The following is a 22,558-nucleotide window of genomic DNA, read 5'->3' on the forward strand; positions in this document are numbered from 1 at the left end:
GATTAAGACTAGTTTACAAATCCAAATGATATGAGGATAATTTTATTTGAAATATACCTCATTTATATACATCTTTTATGTTTTGAGTTTTGTCAAAATCATTATGGAAGATTGGTAAAAAATGCCCCGAAGTGTGTCAAATGTTTTGAATTTTCGGCAGTGACACATCTCGGGATAATGACAATAACTTTTTACTGAAAACTTAAATTGAAGTGAGGTTTTCGGAATTAAAAATCCAAGATCAAGGGCTACAACTTTCATGTTTTTCACGTTTCCAAATTCCGACTGAAAAATAGATTTACATCACCTGAAAAATGCCACTCCAAAATGGGTCTCGCTCGAGCGAGAATTAGTGCCGCTCGAGCGAGGATGTTTCTGCCCCCTTACACTTTGTTTGCATGATTTAAGTTCTAAATGCATTTTTATGATGTATTAAGGTGTTTTAAGTATGTTTAAGAGTTTCTATGCAAAAATTTTCAAGTTTTACGTCAAGAACAAAAAGAATGACTTACATGGATCGATTACGTTATGTGATGTACATACATGTTTAAGTTTCATTCATGAAACCTATGTTCAGTATGAAAGTATGATTTTTAATCATCTATGACACATATAAAGTTATTGAGTAAAGTTTTATGTTCATGAAGTTATAGTTATGACGGAAATTATGATGTTTTAATGTTGCTTCACAATGAATGACATGTTTTGATAACACAATGAAAAGATGATAGAATGATGTGATGAATGATGTATGATGAAGCATAAAGGAATTTGATGTTTTATGTGTCTTTGTGGTAGCAAATACGGGATTGGTACTTCGGGATGGGCGCCGGAGGGACCTTTCCAAATTTACGGGACTGGCACTTCGGGATAAGCTTCGGAGAGGCCTTTCCAATTATGAGTTAAGCTATGGAAAGACAGGAGACTGACACTTCGGGATAAGCTCCGGATGGGCCTTTCCAATTACTTGTTGATCAACATGAATTATGAGATCAGGCCTATCAGACAGTTGCCACAAATTTCATATAATTCGTCAATTAAGAATGAGTTTATGTTTATGTTCATGTTTATATTACGTCATATTATATTCAAAAGAAATTTTAAAACTCATGATTTGTATTGCATATTCTTGCTGAGTCTTTAGACTCACTATTCTTGAATGGTGCAGATAATGAGGATGAAAACTATGCATACGTCGATGAGTTTGATGTCGGACATGAGGAGGAGCCAAGAGTCGAGCCGACGAGAGATGCATGAGTGTGTTTGTGTTGAGTTTAAGGAAACTGAATATTATTATGTTTGAGTGAAAGCAACTGAATATTATTATGTTTGAGTGACGAAAACAAGTTTTATGTCTGAAATTGTCGTGGCTTGGTTTGTAAACTATTTGAAATGTTTTAAGTAAGGTTGGATGTATGCATACATTTTTCAAAAATGCTCTTTTTCGCGTTCATATTAAGGTCCTATTAGTTGAGTAATGTCCTCATCGGTTGAGGGTGTTACATTTTTAATATTCAAACACACGTTTAATGTCACGAATTCACAAATTCACATATTTTTAAACATATTAAAAATGTTAAGTTGTACACATTTTTAACTAAAAAATATAAATTTTACACACATGCAAAGATAGATTATTATATTATAGATATATAGCAATTCGTATAACTGTCTTCACATATGGTAAGTCTACAAAATTTGAATCGAAACAAATTTTCAGGCATTTATTGTTCCGTAAAAAATGTGTAGAGATTTATATTTATCTTTTTACCTTTTATAACATGATTATTTTTTAAATAAGTTATAATTTTATAAATTATGTCAACGACGCAAAAAAATTTTTAAAAAAATTCCTATATTATTATATTAACAATATTAATTATTATATATTTTTTATTATTAAATATTTGGCAAAAATGTAAATTTAGACCCATAAAAAATTGGTATGTTATCATGTATAACATTTATGAAAATTTTCATACACACGAATATATATATTAACAAATTAACCGAAATTTTAAAAATAATGATAAAACATAATCAAATTTCAAATTTTTTTAAAAAAATTAGTATAGTCTCATGTATAGCGTTATGAAAATATTGGCATATATACCAAAATTTGAATTTTTACCAAAAAAGGGTACAATATCATATATATCTATACTATATATAAAAGTTGAGCACTTTAGAGGGAGGACACCATCTTTTGTTCCAAAATTACCCTTTACATTATATATATATAAATAATTAAAATAGATTTTATTTATATATTTACATATTTTTCTCAACTAACAATTATAGATACGATAAAATGATAAATAACTTTAAAATTTATTTTTATATTATTTTAGAAATGAAAAAGCATAAGTTTAAAAATTATTGAAAATAATACTATATATAAAAGTTGAGCACCTTAGAGGGATGACACCATCTTTTGTTCCAAAATTACCCTTTACATTACATATATATATATATATATATATATATATATATATAAATAATTAAAATAGATTTTATTTATATATTTACATATTTTTCTCAAGTAACTATTATAAATACGATAAAATGATAAATAACTTTAAAATTTATTTTTATATTATTTTAGAAATGAAAAAACATAAGTTTAAAAATTATTGAAAATAATTTAATATTTATATATAACATATATACTAAGTATATTGTATTATTTCATACACACGCAACGCGTGTGCGGCTATGCTAGTTATTTATAAAAAAATTTACATATATATGGATACAAATCGGTACATTATCGTATATATACTTTATGAATAATTATGTGAATGGATTAAAAAATTGAGTTACATTAAAAATTTAGTGATAACATCGAATTAATTTTCAAATAAATTAACAATAACGCTCGATTAAATTTTAAATTTTGAACTGAAAATTAGTACTTTACTATGTGTAGCATTTATGAAAATTTCACACTCGAGAAATTAATTGAAATACTATAAAAAAAGTTAACTGAACTTAAAAATAGTTATAAAACAATATCAAATTTAAAAAGTAGAACATAATATTGATATGTTATTATATATAGCGTTTATGAAAATTTTCACACATCTATAGACAAAAAAATTAACTAAAATTAAAAAGTAGTGATAACATCCGGTTAAATTTCAAATTTTAAATAAAAAATTGATACATTATCTCATATATTGTATTTAAGAAAATTTTCACACATAAAAAAATTAACTGAAATTTGAGACATTATTATATATATAACATTTAATTTTCATATATAATTTAAGAAACAAAAATTAATTGACATTTTTTTAAAAAAAATATATAACATTTTATCGAATTTTGAACCGAAAATTTGGTATATGGTCATATATAGTATTTATGAATATTTTTACATACAAAATAACTAATTAAAATTCAAAATAATGATAATATCTTTATAAATTTCAAATTTGAATAAAAAAACATCATCATCATCATTATATATATAACATTAATTAACAAGATTTTCGTTTTAGTAATTATATTTTGACAGAAAATTACTATATTCAGTAAAATTTTAATTTTTATATATAATATAGATATAGATAGATATAAATATAGATTCTAAATTTGTTAATTAGTGAAATTTTCTTTTAAAAGGGGGAAATTTATTAAAGATGGAGTATTTTTTATGTTATTATTTTTAATTATATAAAATTAACTTAATTTTGAATACGTTAAGTAAGTTTATATTTTTAGGGTTTGTTGATCGAAAATCTGCGGCCCAGTAAACAAATATTTTCCGAGGAATTGAACTTGAAGCAGGATCGATCTTTTCGCTGACCCTCAAAATCTGCCTCCTCTTCAACAAAAGATATACACTAGTAAGATTATTGCTTTCTAATTTGTTGTGGAAATATTTTATCCGCTTTCGTCTCTGTGTTTTCTTGATATCGCAATAATTTAAGTTGAAAACCATGTCGGATTTAGGCGAGTTTGATCCATTTTGAACTTTAGACTTGTTCCCATGTTGATTCGGCTTGAAATGGATAGAGGAATATGTTGTTGGTCCCAACTGAAAATGTTTTAAAATTTTATGTATAATTTTCCAAGAATCCACCTTTAGCTAAATTTTATGATTACATTCTTTGTTGAGTGTGCTCTTTTCTGGGGATAGATTGTTACTTTTTTTTTTGTTTTGTTTTCTTTTTTATGTACAAACATTTTGATTCTTCTGTTTTTAGTTTGTGGGTACGCCGGGTTGCCACTTCTTACTGGAGTTGCAACCCTTGTATGCGCCGGATTTTGTGTTTTAAAGTCTCAAAAGGGACGACCTGGTCCCGTGAAGGTATGATTCAACATCTTAATTTGTTGATATATTCAGCTGATGTACTTGTTTTCTAATTATTTTTGTGTTTACTACTTTTGATAAACAGGTTCTTGATACTGATACTCAAGCAGAGCAGATGATGGAAGACAGAATTAGCCAATTGCCAGACAAGGTCATCTCTTCAATTATTTCAAGATTACTGACAAAAGATGCTGTTAGGACAAGCATCCTGTCGAGGAGATGGAGGCATGTTTACACCATTATCGACCAAGTCAGATTTACTTGCTATGATAAGCTGTCTAGTGCTGCTTGCTGTCCTATTCTTGGGGAGGAAAAGTCGAGACAACTACAACGCAAGTTTGTCCAAGGAGTAGATACCTTTTTACAAAATCATTCTGGTTCTAAAGTATCGTCCTTTGAATTGGTTTGTTGTTTCCGTGGACGCCACATGGATAGTTTTAGAAAATGGATGAATTTTGTTGGCACATCAGGAGTGGAAAAGCTTACCCTTGAATATTGTTGCCTCAACTATATGCTTAGCAACGGCCCTCATGTTTTTTCTACCGATTTTCTCACCGGAGCATCGTCGGTGAAACATCTATGGCTGCAGTGCGGTTCTTTTCAAACACCAAACAAAAATGCTCTCGAGGTTCTTGAATTCGATAATGTTTCCTTCACTTCTGATGCTGTAGGCTGCATGCTATCGAATTGCTCGAGCCTCCGATTGTTGAACTTAAGATATTGTTCTGTCCCTTCAAAATTACAGATTCATGGTCCTGATCTCCAGTTGAAGTGTTTAATAATATATTACTGTAAAGATGTTGAGGAGATAGACTTGTCTGCCAGCAATCTGATTGATTTTGAAATATTTAGCCCAAATATACCCAAACTGTCTTTTTCTCACGTACCATTGCTGCAAAGTGTAGTTATCGAGTACTCTCGTAAGCAAGCAACTTCTCCTCAAGTATTGGGAAAACTTGCCAAAGATTTGCCACAGCTTGAATCCATGGTTTTTACCACTAGCGCCAGCTTCTTTGAGGTGTAGGAAATCTCCTTTTAACCGTTTATCTTTTATTTATGTATTAATTTCCTTGAAAAAGTGAAGGATATCTTATATAGTTTGTGCATTTGTCTCAGGAATTGAAACTGGATCGAGTGATTAGCAAGCTTAGCAACCTGAGACGGTTAGTTTTGATGTTAGAAGACCAACACAAGCTCGATCTACTAGAACTTACTACATTCCTGGATGCATGTCCCCTTTTGCACAAGTTCCAGTTATCAATGGTATGCCTCACATTACGCCTAGCTCTACCATGATAATGTGATTTGCTTTATGGATTTGTGGCTTATATTTCTTTTGGTTCTTGTCCCTGTAGCCTTTTCAGGGAACATTTAATCGGAAAAAAGCGAAAGAGAGAATGGCGAGGCGTTTCACTCCATTGAAAGTACTGGAATTTAATGGATTTAGAGAGGCAGAGAGTGAGTATGATTTTATTTTGTACATCCTTAAAACTGTTGCTTCCCTCGAGCGATTGTTGATCTCCCGGAGTACTTTATGGTATGAACCACGTCTGAGACGGTGGACACCTTCACTTGCTAATCCATTGAATCCCAAGTTGAGACATGGAATTATTCAAAAACGGTTGCAGGGGCAAGCCGTTTCTAATGATGTTGAGATTATTATCTCGTAAATTATATGAACCGGCGGTATGTAAAAAGTCATTTTTCATTATAACTATGAACTTTTAGTAGATCGTGTTTTCATTGTAATTCCTTCTACCTTTTCTGAAGAAAAGTAAATGACTTTCAGATTATTGTTCCATGCACTTGTGGTTCCAAGCGGATGAGCAAGCATGCATATTGTGTGGGGAAGAAGGCCAAAGTTTGATATAGTATTTCTATAATTATATAATATGTTAATGACGTCTTTAAAGTTTCTTTCTTAGTTTTATTTAATTAAATTTCCAAAGTTAAAGAACCAGAGAACTTGATTGAAGATGTTTTATTATTATATAAGATGTATTATTAATATTAGCATCCAAGCGAACTTTTTGTGTGTATGATATAATATATAAATATATAATTACATTATATATATATATATATATATATATATATATATATATATATTATTTTATTTTATTTTAAATATTTGATTTGAAAAACTGAATGAAATATAGATCAACATGGTTTATTTTTCACTATTACAAAAAAGATGGTTTATGAAAGAATACGAGGAAAAATGTGAGAAAGTGTTAGTGATATGTTAGTTTTAGTGAATAATAATAAGGGTAATTTGGTACAACCATTAAAATGATCAAAAAACAACATTATCGTACATTATAATAATATTGTATTGTTGTATAGATGAATTTTTATATTATATGAGTAACATTATTATGAGACAGTCTCACATGAGACGGGCTGCGGGAGTCATAGTCGCCCTTACAAGGTCTTACTTTTCTTTCAAGAAAATTGAAATCATTTCCTTCTTCGAATTTGTGAGCTTACGATTTTTATTTATTTGTATTTCAAAATGTTGAAACATTCTTTGATATGCATTAGTCATGGTGAATGATGCGATTAAAAAAATGTTGATGATCACTAGCGACCTAAATATCTTTATGCACATAAGAAAATCACTTAGCTTAGAGGTATTTCATTAAGACGAGTTTTTAAAGTTTTGAAAACCAGAAGCAGTTTGGCAAAAACAACTTTTTCTACAAGATACGCCGAAAAAGAAGCTCCAAAACCAGAGTTTCTAACTCCTAGCTTGCTGTCTACGTCTTCTGCTCGAGGTATTAGTGGCAGGTTGAATCAAAACTAAGCGAAAATGTATCTCTACTGGTGTATTTCGCAATGCCTTATAGAGAGAAGATCAGCAATCGACATCGTTCAATTGCTTTTGCTTTCTAAAACAAGCCATTTATGTGTCTCTGTCTTCAAGTTCAAAACGGCCCAGAATTTAGGTCCACGATTTGGAAACTTTTGAGCCAAGGCAACAGGTCGGTACATTGTTTTGTTTATTTTTTTTGGTAATTCTGAATTGTTTGTTACTGTCAATGCAGGTGATTGTGGTACTAGATTTATTTTAATAGACGAGTTGTGTTCTTGAAAATATATTTTGAACTAAAATAACTAAGAAATGAGTTGTTTGTAAAACTTGAAAATACTATTACAAATGTTAATATGTTGTTGTTTAATCTATATTAGTGACTATTCATGTACTTTGTCTTAAGAAAGATGAAGAGGTTTGAATCTTTTTACTGCATCGGCGGACATAGCAAATGCATGGCTGATAATGAGAAGTTCACATGAACAACATTATTTTAGATTTCACCGCACTATTATTTGACATATGACTGCTTGAATGAGGAGCTGCAAACATATGACAACAAACTTCCCACTGTCGCACCTGCATTTCTTTCACAGTGGCATTTGAAGTGTTATTGATCTTTTGAAAACGTTCCATTCTTGATAACTAAAAAAAAAGTCTGCAATTAAGCAGTGGTGTATTATTACGAGTCCATGTTAATGACTGCACAATACTTTAGTTGCAAATAAATGGCATTATTGTCATATGGATTTTCATCTCTAATGCTACTGTCTTGCTACACTTTGTGTTGCTTTCTATTTTTGTTTGCCTCATTATGCTTGAAAAATCCCTCTTCTCGTGTCCAGTTTTGTGTTGAAAGGAAGAGAACATTGAGAAAATAGAGCTCATTTTAATCTACAAGATTTAATGAAGTAGAGCGGATGATTACAGCAGATTGTTAGGACAAGAAAATGGATAAAGTCGATCCTTTGGAGACACTATAGAATATGTGAAATAGCTGCGCAATAAAATCCAAGAGCTTGAGATGCATACACATGACATGGAGGCAGAAAAGAATATAGTAGGCTGAAACTTATCCTTGCATATCGAAGTAGTGGCGGTGGCAACTATGGTGGGGTGATGTTGAGGACAGAGGAGTCCAACATGATGCGAGAGGCAGCGATGGTGAAGAATGTCGTGCAATTAGAGATGTTAGAATTCATTAGATCTGAAAGGATAATTATTCCTTGATATATTTCTATGTTTTGAAAGATTATAATATTATGTTTTGCCTTTCTAGGATTGTTAGTTAAAATTGTGTTTCTTATCTATATGCTTGATATATTTTAAACTAAAAATAGTTTTGATTTGAATTGAGATAATATAATATTCCTAGATTTAAAATATTGTTTCTTGGACTTGAAGTTTAAATCTTTTAAATATCTTATTTAATTGGTTGAGATATTTTAAATAGGAATTATTTTATATTGAATCATAGAATAAGATATTCATATATCTTAAATAGCTTAAATATTTACTTGATTATTTTTTTTGAGATATTATGCACTTATCATAATATATCTTTATCTCCTAACTTAATATTATTTCCTTATCTTTGTAGATTGGTTCAAGTTTCAAAGGAAATATGATCAAGTCTTTTTGGAGATAAGCTGACACACTTAAATAGAAGAAGAGGGCGTAGAGATCAAGCGGCTTGAAGAAAACGAGAGAGAGCGCAGAAAAGAGAGATCAAGCCATAGATTAGGATTTGAGCGTACAAAATAAAAGACACGACCAAGTGAGATTTTCTAGAGAGCTTCTGAGCGTACATCATGAGAATTCAGAATATATATTTGAAGCTCGTTTCTACAACCATTGGTCGTGGTCTACTTGATTGCCGTTGAAGATTTGAGAGCATTGAAGATTCAAGAGTATTGCTCTCATGTGTTCGGCATCAAGGATTCATCTCCGTGTTTTTGTTTATTTATTCTATTTCATATAGAATTTTAGGAGATGCTTTTATTTGTTTATTTTCTCACTTACTCTTGAGAAAATTGAGTTTTGAAATAATTCACTAGTTTTAGAGTTTGTAAAACTCTTTGATTGTTTTCTAGTGAAAGTTTTGCCCTGAGGCGCTGCAAGAGTATTTTATACTCTTGCTTAAATATTTGAGTCTGATTTATTTGATTGCTTATCTATTTTATTCATTGCTTTCAAAAATTCTGATGCATGTTAATCAAGGTGTTATTGAAGATGTTGTCAACACCTAGTGACAACATCTGAATCTGTTTTATGTGCAACCTTTTATTACTTTAGTACTAGTACTTGTGCATATTTACTCTTGATTATTTTTATTGTTGGTTTACTGTTAGTTTGCTGTTACTATTCACGTTTTAATATTTCCGCTGCATGTTGAGTAGGATGTTGTCAACACCTAGTGACAACATCTGATTCTGATAATTTTTATGAACCATGATATCCCTTACAAGTGGTATCAGAGCCTACTCTTGATACACTAAGAGCTTATTCTGGATTATTTTTTCAGGAATATTATGGAGTCAACAACAGCAAACTCATTCTTCAAACCTCAAGAAGTATATGAATCAGATTTGGGAGATGACTCATTGTCACTCATCACAAAGAAGTTTGGTGATTATCTGAAGAAGATGAGGGAGACAAAGAAGATCGATCAGAAACTCAAATCTTCACTTTTTCCGGCTGCTAACAAAACTCCGAAAATAGGCGGGCCTGATCAATCATCAAGGAATTTTCCTGATCCTCAAAAGCCTCTACTTATGCTGGAAGGAAAGAAAAAGCCTACTACAAAGAAGATTGACATGGTGCAATGTCATGAATGTCAAGGCTATGATCATTTTTCCAATGAATGTGCAAACAGGCTTCGGAAAGGGATGAGCACATCTTTGAGTGGTGAAGATTCTAAAGAAGATAAAGAACAGAATGAAGAAGAAAGCCACACATCCCTGACAGCTTTGATGGAAAGAAAGAAACTTATGCAAGTCAATCCTTTAGGTGTTGCCACACCTGGCCGCAACATCTCCCAAAGGTCAGTATGTTTAAATTCTTTTACTACTGATAATGTGTGTAATACTGATGTAGGTGATGAAAGAATGTCTCTGGAAGATGTGCGAATGCAATATGAAGAGTTATATGCTGATTGGGTTGAACGAAATAAGAAGAACACTTTTCTTTCAAGAGAAAATTCTGATTTGAAGGCTGATATATCAAGACTTGAAGTTATGCTGAGTAAGAAGGATCTGGAATTAAGTCAGGTTAAGGATGAACTCATGAAAGCTAAGGCTACACTGGCTAAATTCAATTCAAGCACAACCAAGCTTGATTCTTTGCTCATGGTGGGAAGAGATGGTAAGGCTGGACTAGGTTTTGAGAACAGTAAATTTGAGGTTGGTGAATGTTCAAAAGCTCCTGTGTTTGTCAAAGAAAGTAGCTGTCCAGGAATCTTAACAGAAAAGGTCACAACAACCGATCCTCCAAAACCAAAGCAACAGCCTACTGCTCCTGTAAAGTCTGGAAGAAAACGTAAGTTTGTTTGTCACTACTGTCATAGACCTGGTCATATCAAACCATACTGTTTTAAGCTGCAGGAAGATTATTGGCAGAGGTCTGCATCTAAGGTGTTGCCTAAGGTGTTGCCAACACCTTCCCACAACATCCCTAAGAACAAATCCACTGGAAGAAAGGTTTGGGTACCAAAAGCTGATATTAACTGTTATATGATTTATACTGCTTTGGAAACTAATGTTTCAGGTGCTTGGTACTTTGATAGTGGAAGTTCACACCATATGACAGGTTCTAGAAAGTTTCTCACAGATTATGTTGAACAAAAGAGTGAGAAAGTGACTTATGAAGGAGGTTCAAAGGGAAATATTGCAGGAAAAGGCACACTGAAAGTTGCTGGACTTCCTAAGCTTCGCAACATGCTACATGTTGAAGGACTAACTGCAAATCTAATAAGCATTAGCCAACTTTGTGATGATAATTTGCTTGTACAGTTTGATAAGAAATCATGCAAAGTTTTTGATAATTCTAACATGTGTGTGATGACAGGTACGATGTCATCTGATAATCGCTACCAACTTGGAGAAGAGATGGCTTGTACACATACAAAGATGGATGAATTTAACCTTTGGCATCGGAAGTTGGGACATGAAAACTTCAAGAATTTTAAGAACTTAAATCTAAAGAAGAAAACAGCTGAGGATGAAGTTGATGATATGCTGGATAAATTTGGAAATTCAGATGTTGACCAAGGAGTGTTGCCAACACCTCCGACAACACCTCCTGCTGAGATTCCAGAAACAAAAGTTGAAAAGCCTACTGATGAGAATATTGATGAGGACAGTGAGGTAAACGAAGCGGAAAAGAATGTTTCAAGCAGAATTCAGAAGAATCGTTCAACCTCACAAGTAATTGGAGATGTGCATGGAGATATGCAAACCCGAAGGAAAGAAAATGTGGATTATCGAAATATGGCTGGACTAATTTGCATGAGCTCCACGTTTTCACAGGTAAGATTTTCATGATTTGTGTCAAACAATGAACCCAAAAAGGTTGGCAATGTATGGATTGTAGCAAGCACCACGTGCATGGTATGGAAGATTAATCAAATACTTGCTCAATCTTGGATTCAAAAGAGGTGAGGTGTGTAAGACATTGTTTGTGCAAAAGTCTCAAGGTAATATTCTTACTTGCCAAGTTTATATGGATAACGTAATCTTTTGTGCTTCTTGTGAAAAACTTGTTGATGAATTTGTGAAGTGCATGTCGTCTAATTTTGAGATGAGTATAGTTGGTGAATTGAATTATTTCTTGGGATTGCAAGTGAAACAAATGCATAGTGGAATCTTTGTGTGTCAAATACAGTATGCTATAAATCTTGTGATAAAGTATTTGAATGAAAATTGTAAACACATGCATACACCGATGAGGTCAAGTGAAAAACTTTCGAGGGAAGATGTTGCCGAAGGTGTTGACAACACCCTCTACAGAAGCATAATTGGAAGTATCTTGTTTTTTTTTGTGCTACTGGGCTAGATATCATGCTTAGGTGAATGTGTATTGTGATAATTCAAGAGTTATTGATATATGCAAAAATCCAGTACAACACTCTCGAACCAAACACATAGACATTTGACATCACTTCATTAGAGATTTGGTCGAGAAAGGCATGATCTGTATTGAGTTTGTTAGAACTGATAACCAATTAGCTGATATTTTCACCAAAGCATTGTGTTTCGAGAGATTTTTCAATCTAAGGAAGTCTCTCAATATGTGTGCATTATAGACAGAACTGAGATGTTGTCTGGAGTGCTGCCAACACCCTGCGACAACACCTTTTCATGCATGTGCATCTTTAGGTTCATTAGGCATGTTGCATTCATGCATTCATTCTGTTTTGTGATGTGTTGGATACTTTGTAACCATTGACCAGTTTTCACTCAGGATTCTTTACAAATTGTTTTACAGTTTAATGAGATTTAATTGAAGAAGAGTTCTGACTAAATCACGAAGTAGTGGAGGATGTTCGTGTATTCCATGATCCTGTCCCAAGTGAAAAGTGATTTCGCAAATTCAGAAACTCAAAATAACAAAATGGTTAAAAAAGATAATCTCAATCATCAAATTTGATTGAAAATCAGAAGCAAATGGAAGAACCTACCTAAAAAGGTCCGTTGAAGATCGTTCCTTTAGTGTGCAGGCTACCACTTCTGTAATAATGAATTTAATGGCTATCTGGAAATAAAAATTTTTGAGAATCCTGAAGTGTTGCTGGAAGATGTTGCCAACATCGTAGATAACACCTCACTTGTCAACATATTATTTTGCATGTGATTGCATTTCATTGCATTGTTACACTCTGTTTTTAGACATAATTAGGACATGCATATTTATTTTATGGTGAATATATCTTGCTGAGAAGTTTGAAGTTCGAAATAAGAAAAATTTAGTGATTTGCCCTATCCACTAATATTTTGAATTGTTTAGTGATTGAAAATGTTTTTAGTGGAGTTTATTTCGATGTGGAGTTTCTTTATGGAAATTTTGTGAAAATCATTTGGCTTGATTTATTGCCTTAATTCGGAAATTTGTGGCCATAATGATTTTAAAATCCATTTTACCGTTGGCAATTGTTACTGTTAGGGAACATTAATTGCGACCGAGTGATTAAGCGGTGAAGGGTTTTTTTTGTTTAGATTTGATCTTATCATCAGAATATTTAATAGTCTTGTTACTCTTTGATCACCCTCACCACATTATCACTTCTACAGAATTTTGTCGGTCCTTGCATTATTGTCAAATTCTTCTCTTCTTATTCTAACTGTTCAAAATTTTATGGCAGAGAAGAATTTTGATTCACTGATATTCAAACAGAGATGAGCTACAAAGAAGATGTTGAGTCAGATGTTGACAACACCTCTGACAACATCTTAGAGGATGATTTTTTTTTTTAAAATTGAGATATTTGATGGTCATTGTTACTGCTGCTGATCCATCTTTGATGGTAATTTTTACTGCTGCTAATCCATCCCTTGCATTCTCTGATGAAGACTCTAAGGAATTTGCCTCTGAAGCTGATGTTGCATCAGATGCTGCTGACATTCCTGCTGACATCTTAGATGAAGAGTATTTGAATATGGTAGAATTTTTCAAAATTCGGAATTTGCTGGCTACTGTCACTGTTATTACACCTTTCTATAGGAAGCCGGTGTTGTTGTTTCTGCGGAAGATGTTTTTGCAGGTGTTGCTGACACCCTGGACAACACCTTAGATGAAAAATACCGAGTAAGCCAATCCTATTCCTCTGTTTTTTTTCTAAGAATGCTGCAAACGATTGGCAACACTATGCCAATTGTGACTTCTTTGAGGACCACACCATTGATTTGAAAGCATATGGCGCACAAAGTCTGGTAAGAATTTTCCAACTCAGAAATATGTTCGCTACTGTGATATATGCTACTCTTTACTTTAGACTTATGGTCTTGAAATTATACTGAAATTTGACTAAAGCTGTGCCGAACCCTCTTTCGCAAAATTTGGGAAAATTCATGTGAGGGTTCATGTTTTTCGAGTTTAGTCCTACTGTGATTAATGGATTCTTTAACTCACCCGAGGTGGAAAAAGATGTGCAGCCTGCTCTTATAAGATAGCTTATGTTCTTTACAAGACTGCAATCAAGACTTGGACTCCGTCCACAAATTTCACGTTTGTCACCAAACAACAAACTGGTGTGATATTTGCTGTAGGAACTGGAGCAGCTTTGAACTTTGGAAAACTTGTGTTTTACTACAGTTATGCAATATGAAAACTGTGGGTTGGTATCTTACATGCTCATGTTTCCTTATTTGATATTTGCTGTGCTAGTATCTCAATATTTTGAAAAGCATGATGATGATCCTTTATCTGCTGTTGTTGAGTTACTGAATCTTGCACCAGCATTACTTAGAGGTAACATGAAATTGGACCTACCGTGGTCAGAAACAAGTGCTGCTGCAGATGTTGTGGCAGATGTTGCCAACACCTCCCCTGCCACTGTCATATTTGTTCCTCCTACTTCAACAACGGGATTCTATCTTTATTCAATCCCAGATGCTGCATGTTGAACAGAAGATTTTACAAGCCAAAGAAGACATTGCTTACTATGAATCTCTTATGTCTTAATATCGAATTTTTCTTGGTGTAGGTACCTCTTCTGGACAAAAAGGGGGAGAAGATAATCTGGTGGCTCTAGCTCTGATGGAGAAGATAGTGACTCTGGTATTGAAGGAGAAGAAGCTAGTTCTGGCGAAGCAAATGATAGATCATCACAGAGCATTAAGTTTAATTTTTTGGTTTGAGTTTATTTTGCTCTGATATGATTTGTCTTATGTTTTTTATTTGATCTGGTTCTAATCAATGTTAACATGTTTGATTATGACTCTCTGATTTGTTATAAGTTTTTTCTGCTCTGACTTAAGTGTTGTGAGGAGATGTTGGGAACATCCTCGACAACATCCAAGCTTTGACTAAGGGGGAGAATGTATTTTCGTATTTAGGGAGAGAATTGATATTCAAGAGAGTTGTGATGTGTGCTAAATTGATTAAATGTGTTTTGTGATTCACTTCTGAACATGTATTAAGTATTTTCTGATCTCGCCAAGTGTTGTGTGCAGGTGTTGCCAACATTCTTGACAACACTCATAATTGAAAGATGATTTGAAAAGTTTGAACTCAGGGGGAGTTCTGAGAATTAATATTTAGGGGGTTGCTGAATTGGTTTTAGGTGTTTTGTCCAGAAAGGCAAAAAGGGGAAGATTGAAAGGATAATTATTCCTTGATATATTTTCATGTTTTGAAAGATTATAATATTGTGTTTTGCCTTTCTAGGATTGTTAGTTAAAATTGTGTTTCTTATCTATATGCTTGATATATTTTAAACTAGGAATAGTTTTGATTTGAATTGAGATAATATAATATTCCTAGATTTAAAATATTGTTTCTTGGACTTGAAGTTTAAATCTTTTAAATATCTTATTTAATTGGTTGAGATATTTTAAATAGGAATTATTTTATATTGAATCATAGAATAAGATATTCATATATCTTAAATAGCTTAAATATTTACTTGATTATTTTTTAGGAGATATTATGCACTTATCATAATATATCTTTATCTCCTAACTTAATATTATTTCCTTATCTTTGTAGATTGGTTCAAGTTTATAAGGAAATATGATCAAGTCTTTTTGGAGATAAGCTGACACGCTTAAATAGAAGAAGAGGGCGTAGATATCAAGTGGCTTGAAGAAAACGAGAGAGAGCGCAGAAAAGAGAGATCAAGCCATAGATTAGGATTTGAGCGTACAAAATAAAAGACACGACCAAGTGAGATTTTCTAGAGAGCTTCTGAGCGTACATCACGAGAATTCAGAATATATATTTGAAGCTCGTTTCTACAACCATTGGTCGTGGTCTACTTGATTGCTGTTGAAGATTTGAGAGCATTGAATATTCAAGAGTGTTGCTCTCGTGTGTTCGACATCAAGGATTCATCTCCGTGTTTCTGTTTATTTATTCTATTTCGTATAGAATTTTAGGAGATGCTTTTATTTGTTTATTTTCTCACTTGCTCTTGAGAAAATTGAGTTTTGAAATAATTCACTAGTTTTAGTATCATTGTTTTATTTGAGCAACACATGCAGCATTATCTTTGTATAATGTCACTGTTTCTTGTCTACTGATAATCCACACGAGGTTTGGATATGTTGGGTCATTGATTTTAGCCACACACATTCACAATTTGCTTCATATAATGCAATTTCTTGGCGTTCACAGAAACAAACACTCGTAACAACTTTATCAAATCACGTGTTGTAAATAAACATTAAAATAAATATTCTTACTTGTTGAATATTTTTGTCTTTTCCTCGTGTTTTGGAGCTTTGAAATTTATAGAGAACCTTCGAGCGATCGTGTTGATAACGTGTTTTAAAATGTAAAAATTTATGGTAAAAAAGTAAAACCTCAAAACTCAAAATATATCAAACTCTACACTTTATAAAATTTTTCTCTCAATTCAATTATTTTTTTCATCACAAATGAAGAGACCTACTTATAGATCCTCATTTGGGATTAGTCCAAAAATAATTACATAATCACTTACACAACCACAAACTAATATTCAAATCTTACAACTCTTATTTTCAACATTCAACTCTAATATAATATATTTTTAACAATAATAAAGTGTTTTTAATATTTTATTTATTTCTTCAGTATTGCTATGATTTTTATATTTATTTGAAAAGTATCAGTTTCAAATAAAAAATAAGGATTTGTTCCATTCAGATTATATATATATATATGTATATATATATAAATATATATATATATGTATATATATATATATATATATATATATATATATAAAATATGGATTTGTTGGGAAAAGATATGGATTGATATATCAATAATCAAAATCCAATAATATTTGAAGTTTGAACCACCATTGGCGAGAGTTACAATATCATATTTTATTTCAACATCAAAATACAATAACTAGATCTACGATTAACGTAATATTCTTAAATTATATTGAACTCTACCGATTAACGTAATACTCTTAAATTATGTTGAACTTTACCAAATAACTTTAGCATGATGACATGAGATAATGTGTGGTTTTTAGGGATGACAATGGGGCGGATTTGGCTAAACCCGAGACCTGTCCCACCTCCCTTTGGACCAGCCCTGCCCCGCCCTGTCCCGCTAACCCGGCGGATCCAATCCGGGTTAGATCCGTTGGACCTTCCAGAAATTAAATAAATTTAAAATTATTAAATTTGAAATTTAAAAGTTTAAAAATTAATAAAAATTATTAAATTTAATTTCAAATATATATTGATAATATTTAAGACAAAAAAAATATTCTCACAAGATAAAATTTATCAATTTGTAATTCATTAATAATTATTAGCCAAAAAAACATTATAATGATACATTTTTATACTAAACCTATTATAATAAAATAAATTAATTTCAATCCAATAATATTATACACTTAAATTATGGATAATATATTAATTATTTAATATAAAAATATAATTATATAATGTTAATATTATATATATATATACATGTTTTAAATTTATATATATATATATATATATATATATATATATATATATATATACTTTGGCGGGGCAAGGCGGGTCCTGGGTGGATTTAGCCAAACCAGGGACCCGTCTCGGACTCGCTTGTGGACCCGTTTAGGCGAGTTTGATGCGGGATCGAGTTTAGATCCGACTCATTGTCATCCCTAGTGGTTTTTGACATTTGGGTTGGCCGCATCCAAACGAGCCATAAAAACCCTAAACCGTTTTGCCGCGGGTTAGACGGGCCAACCCACCAATTTTTTTTTAAATAAAAATAAAAAAAAATCCAAAAAAACAAGATTAGTATTGAAATTTAAAAATATATATCAACAATGTTACACAGTAACAACTAATAAATGTCACAATTACAAATCATATAAAATTTGGATGTTAACTTATATTTTGGATTAAAAAAAATCACATTTCTAATTAATTTGAATAAAATAAATAAATATTTAACCATAAAAATAATAATGTAAGTTATTAAGAATATATCAAACACGAATTTTAAATTTTAAAAAAATTATTAATAAGTGTTTTCATGCTCATAATTCCAAAAAAAAAAAAAAAAAATTTAAAAAAACTGTCGGCCCGCCACACCTCAACATGTAGTTCGTTTAGGTCCGCCTCCAAACGAGTCAGTAAAATCATAACCCAACCTGTCAATTTTTTATGGCGGGGTGGGCTGGCCCGACGGACCTGGCCAGCTATGACGCCTCAACCCGTGGCCATTTTTAGGTTGGCCCGTTTGCCTTCAAATAGGCCAGTAAACCATAACCCAATCAACCAATTTTTCATGACGGACGACCTTACCCGTTTTTTACGGCTGTAATGAATTATAATGTATGCTTGAGAGTTGTATTTGTAAATTTACATTGATGCAATAAAATAGACCAAAACTGTGGTGCCTAAAATCCAATCTACGAATTTTATGCATTAAATTTAATAAATATTATGATTATTATTTTTACATTTAATTGATTTAAATTCTTTATTTGAAATTATTTGCTAATAAAAATATTTTATTATTTGTTCAAATGATTTTATTTTACTAACTATTTAATTAATATTTTTAATTGTTTAAGTATATGTGTCTAAATGATTCTTATTGTGTAATTTAAATTGTTTTAAATATTTTAAAGGTTTAAGCATGCATATTTAAATGATTTTAATTGTTTAGTTTATTATTTTAAATGATTTTTAACTGTTTAGCTTAATTATTTAAATACTTTTGATTGTCTAACTTGTTTATTTTAAATATTCTTAGTTTAGCGGTTAGTTATTTTAAATTATTTTAAATATCTAGCTTATTTATTTAAATCCTTTTTAATTGTCCAAATCATTTTAAAGATTTTCATTTTCTCTTGTGTATTTATTTAAATTGCTTTTAAACGTTTGTCTAGTTTGTTTAAATTATTTTAAATCGCTCTGCTTGATAGTTAAATATTTTACTCGTTGTCGTGACATCGAAATATTTGAAGAGTTTAATTCTTGATTTTTCAAGCTTGTGTTTTATTTAGTGCGATTTTATTTTTAGCCCTAATCGCTTTTATGATTTAACACTTTTTAAAAATGTGTAGCATTTTTTTCCTAAAATGCATACACTCGCATTTTCTATAATTACACCTATATTTACGCACTTGGACTAAAATTTAACCCTAACCCCTAAAATCTCCCTCATTTCTCACGCAAGACGCACACACACACACAGACGCTCGTTTCTTTCCCTGCTCTTCCATAATCCATCGGCTTCTCGAGTCACGCCGCCTCCATCTTCATTTCGTCTCCGGCAAATCACTCCAAAGCAAGTTGGTCGAGATTCCCATTACCTTTGAGCTCGATTTCAGCTCATCTCCAGCTCGATTCCAACATTTGTTTCCCAAGCTTCGATCGGCCATAGCTCGCCCCATTTCTTTTGTTCTTCTAGCTTAAGGCAAGGATGTGGCTTCTTTTCTTCCCCATGTAGATTAGTATTTACTGTGTGTTGCATATCTTGAAGCTTTTGAAATGTAAATATGTCGTATGCCCTGTTTCGGTTTTCTTGCATTTGGCCGAGAGGTTTCTGTTTTTGTTTCGAAATTTGTTGTGCAGTTCGCATTTCATGCTTGAGGATTATTGATGCTATGATCTTGGTTTATTGAGGATTGAAATGAACATGCGTTGTTGGTTCGAGCATTTTCCAGTTTCTTCATAGCTTGTGTGTTCGAATTTCCAGAAATTTTCATAGCATATGGTTCGAGCATTTTCCAGTTTTCTTCATAGCTTATGTGTTCGGAATTTACAGGTTTATTCATGGCATGTGTTCGAAACTTTCCAGATTTTTTTATTCATGACTTGTGGTTCGAATTTTCCAGAGTATTTATCTATCATGTTGGTTCGAAAATCTTGCATTTTGTTGGTGTTGAATTGGTTGGTGATTTAGGAGCTACCATGGGTGAAATGTAGTCACATGGTAGCAACTAGGATGACTTGAAGTTAGTTTGTTAGATGGAGTGGGGGTCATTCGAACTAGAGAGGACTTGGTCTCGGTTTTGGGGTGTTGAAGGGGCTGCCATTTTTGTGTATAGTTGAGCTGGTTTGAGGTGCGTTTTATGGAGTTTTGGATGAGCCTAAATGCTGGTCTTGACCTTAGGATAATGGCTTGGAACTTGGGAGACAAATAGATAAGTTTTTGATTGAGTTTAAAAGGTAGACATGAGCAGAATTTTGGCTACATTGGGGCTGTCCAGAAACTGGTTTTAAAACATGGATTAAACTCGGGTTTTGGTCAAGGGTTCGGGTTTGGAATTGGTTTAGAAGGTTAGGAATATGTCGGCGAAAGCGGGGATTAATTCGGTTGAGTTTTGGTTGAGTTTTAGGCATTTGAATATAGAGGTGCACATTTTTGCTTTAAAACAGGGCTGTCCGGAAATGTATAACTAAGGCAGGGTTAAAAGTGGAATTTTGTTATGGGCTCGGGTCTGAAACTTGCCTTAGATGTCGGGATTATGTCTGTTCAAGCGGGATCAATTGGGATAAGTTTTGGTCGAGTTCTAGATTTTTGATTGACTAGGTGCAGAATTTTTGAAGCCAAAATGGCTTGCTGCCCGGATTGTGATTTTTAATGAAACGATCGCTTAGGAAATAAAATCCGAGGATGATTTCTTGGCTTAGTTCTAAGTGTCATGGAGTTGTGGTTTCAAGCAGAACCCTTTTTGATTAAGAAATGAGCGAGTTATAAGTTTTACGGGCAAACCGCTCCAATTTGTCTTAAGCGTTAAATTATGGTTTAGTTTTCCATATTTTGGTTTGTCTCCTAAATCACCATCCCGATTATCCATGTGTGAGTCATTTGCATGATTATCGTTCAAATATTTACATGTACGTCATATTTACATATGCATGCTAAGTCTCATATTCATGAAGGAAAGAAAGTATTTTACAAACGAAGTGAGATGATTGTGACTACATTTATTCATGTGTATGTTTGGGGCTGGGAGACGTTTTGGCCTCCCTTACCAAATCATTATGAGTTTTCTTACCTTAGCATGTGTTCGTGTGGGGCTGAGAGATATCTTGGCCTCCCTTACCAATTCAGGGCAAGATTGGGTTGGGTTTTATCTTGACCTCCTTGCGGCATAGTACACTGCAGCCATGATCATGATCGAAATCACAGAGTCACAATCAAGGATCTAAGTTCACAGTTTTTATGACTACGTTTCAGTACAGTTTATGCAGTTACATTAATTATAAATGACTTAGCCATGCATATGTTATATTCATGTTTATCTCATTTTAGAAGTATATTTTATTCAAATTAAGGGCACAAAATATTTTATTATCAAGCTATTTTTAATTTGCGTGTGCTTGTATTTACGTAGTACTCGTTATCCCCCCATATTCTTGCTGAGTCTTTTAGACTCACTACACTTATTGTTTTCAAGTGAGGAGTATTTCATTTATATCGATGGGCAAGACTATCGAGTGGACTGCGATGCGGGCACGACACATCCCTCCAACCTATGCTCGTCTTCCGCATAGTTACTAGAATTTATATGTTATGAAGCATTTATTTTGCTTATTTGTCAAGTATATATGAAATGTTTAGTTAGATTTGTTTTGGGCATGTAAACATTAGATTTTTTAAAACTTATTGGATATTTGTTATGTCGAATTTCTTCCTTGGGTTCTCGTTCTTTTCTCGGTTTAGTTTACTTGTGTCGTCGGTTGTGACTTCTTTTATTTTATTTTGGTTGCTGTCTGAGACGGGTTGGTTGTAATATAAACAGAGAAGTCATGCCAAAATTTTTAATAAAATTTTTAATATTTTGATTTTTTTGAAAATCCGTATTTTTATTTAGTTTTATTTAAAGTAGAAGTAGGATCGTTTCAAAAACAATTTTTTAAAGAGGTCTCATCCTTCATATAATAATAATATTGATTAGACCAAACCATGTTCCATCGTCAAACTGTAACGGTCTCACGAATTTAAAACCATAAAATGGATCGATCCGGTCTATATATACAGTGAAAATTAATATTTATGTCACAACAAATGATATTTTCACATGAATCAAGTTGAATAAAAGATTGTCTTGCAAAATTAACTCACGAGACCGTCTTGGCGTCTTATAGGAATTTTTGTGATATTAAAAATCAAAATACTTAAATAAAAAAATGCAGATTTATAGTTTGGTTTCGATTTCTAGAACATGCAATTTCGATTTATAGAGATACGAGACTAAATTCGAAACCACAAAGAATTGCAAGTGTCAAGAACCCAACATATACTTTAAA

At 32.3% G+C, this 22,558-nt stretch overlaps 1 protein-coding gene and 1 long non-coding RNA gene across 2 annotated transcripts; both read left to right on the forward strand.

The window, feature by feature from the left end:
- Positions 1-3,726: 3,726 nt before the first annotated feature.
- LOC140866147 (F-box/LRR-repeat protein At5g02910-like) lies at positions 3,727-6,305 on the forward strand. Its single transcript, XM_073271053.1, has 6 exons — positions 3,727-3,851; positions 4,212-4,315; positions 4,404-5,336; positions 5,435-5,581; positions 5,674-6,004; positions 6,108-6,305. Exons 3-5 carry the CDS (start codon positions 4,434-4,436, stop codon positions 5,986-5,988), a joined length of 1,365 nt encoding a protein of 454 aa, XP_073127154.1. The 5' UTR covers positions 3,727-3,851; positions 4,212-4,315; positions 4,404-4,433; the 3' UTR covers positions 5,989-6,004; positions 6,108-6,305.
- Positions 6,306-19,464: 13,159 nt separating this feature from the next.
- LOC140865666 (uncharacterized) lies at positions 19,465-21,935 on the forward strand. The gene is made up of 2 exons (XR_012144689.1): positions 19,465-19,715; positions 21,706-21,935. It is a non-coding gene; the product is annotated as an uncharacterized lncRNA (long non-coding RNA).
- Positions 21,936-22,558: the final 623 nt, after the last annotated feature.

This window comes from Henckelia pumila, chromosome 4, assembly GCF_033568475.1.
Source record: "Henckelia pumila isolate YLH828 chromosome 4, ASM3356847v2, whole genome shotgun sequence".
NCBI classification, from domain to species: domain Eukaryota; kingdom Viridiplantae; phylum Streptophyta; class Magnoliopsida; order Lamiales; family Gesneriaceae; genus Henckelia; species Henckelia pumila.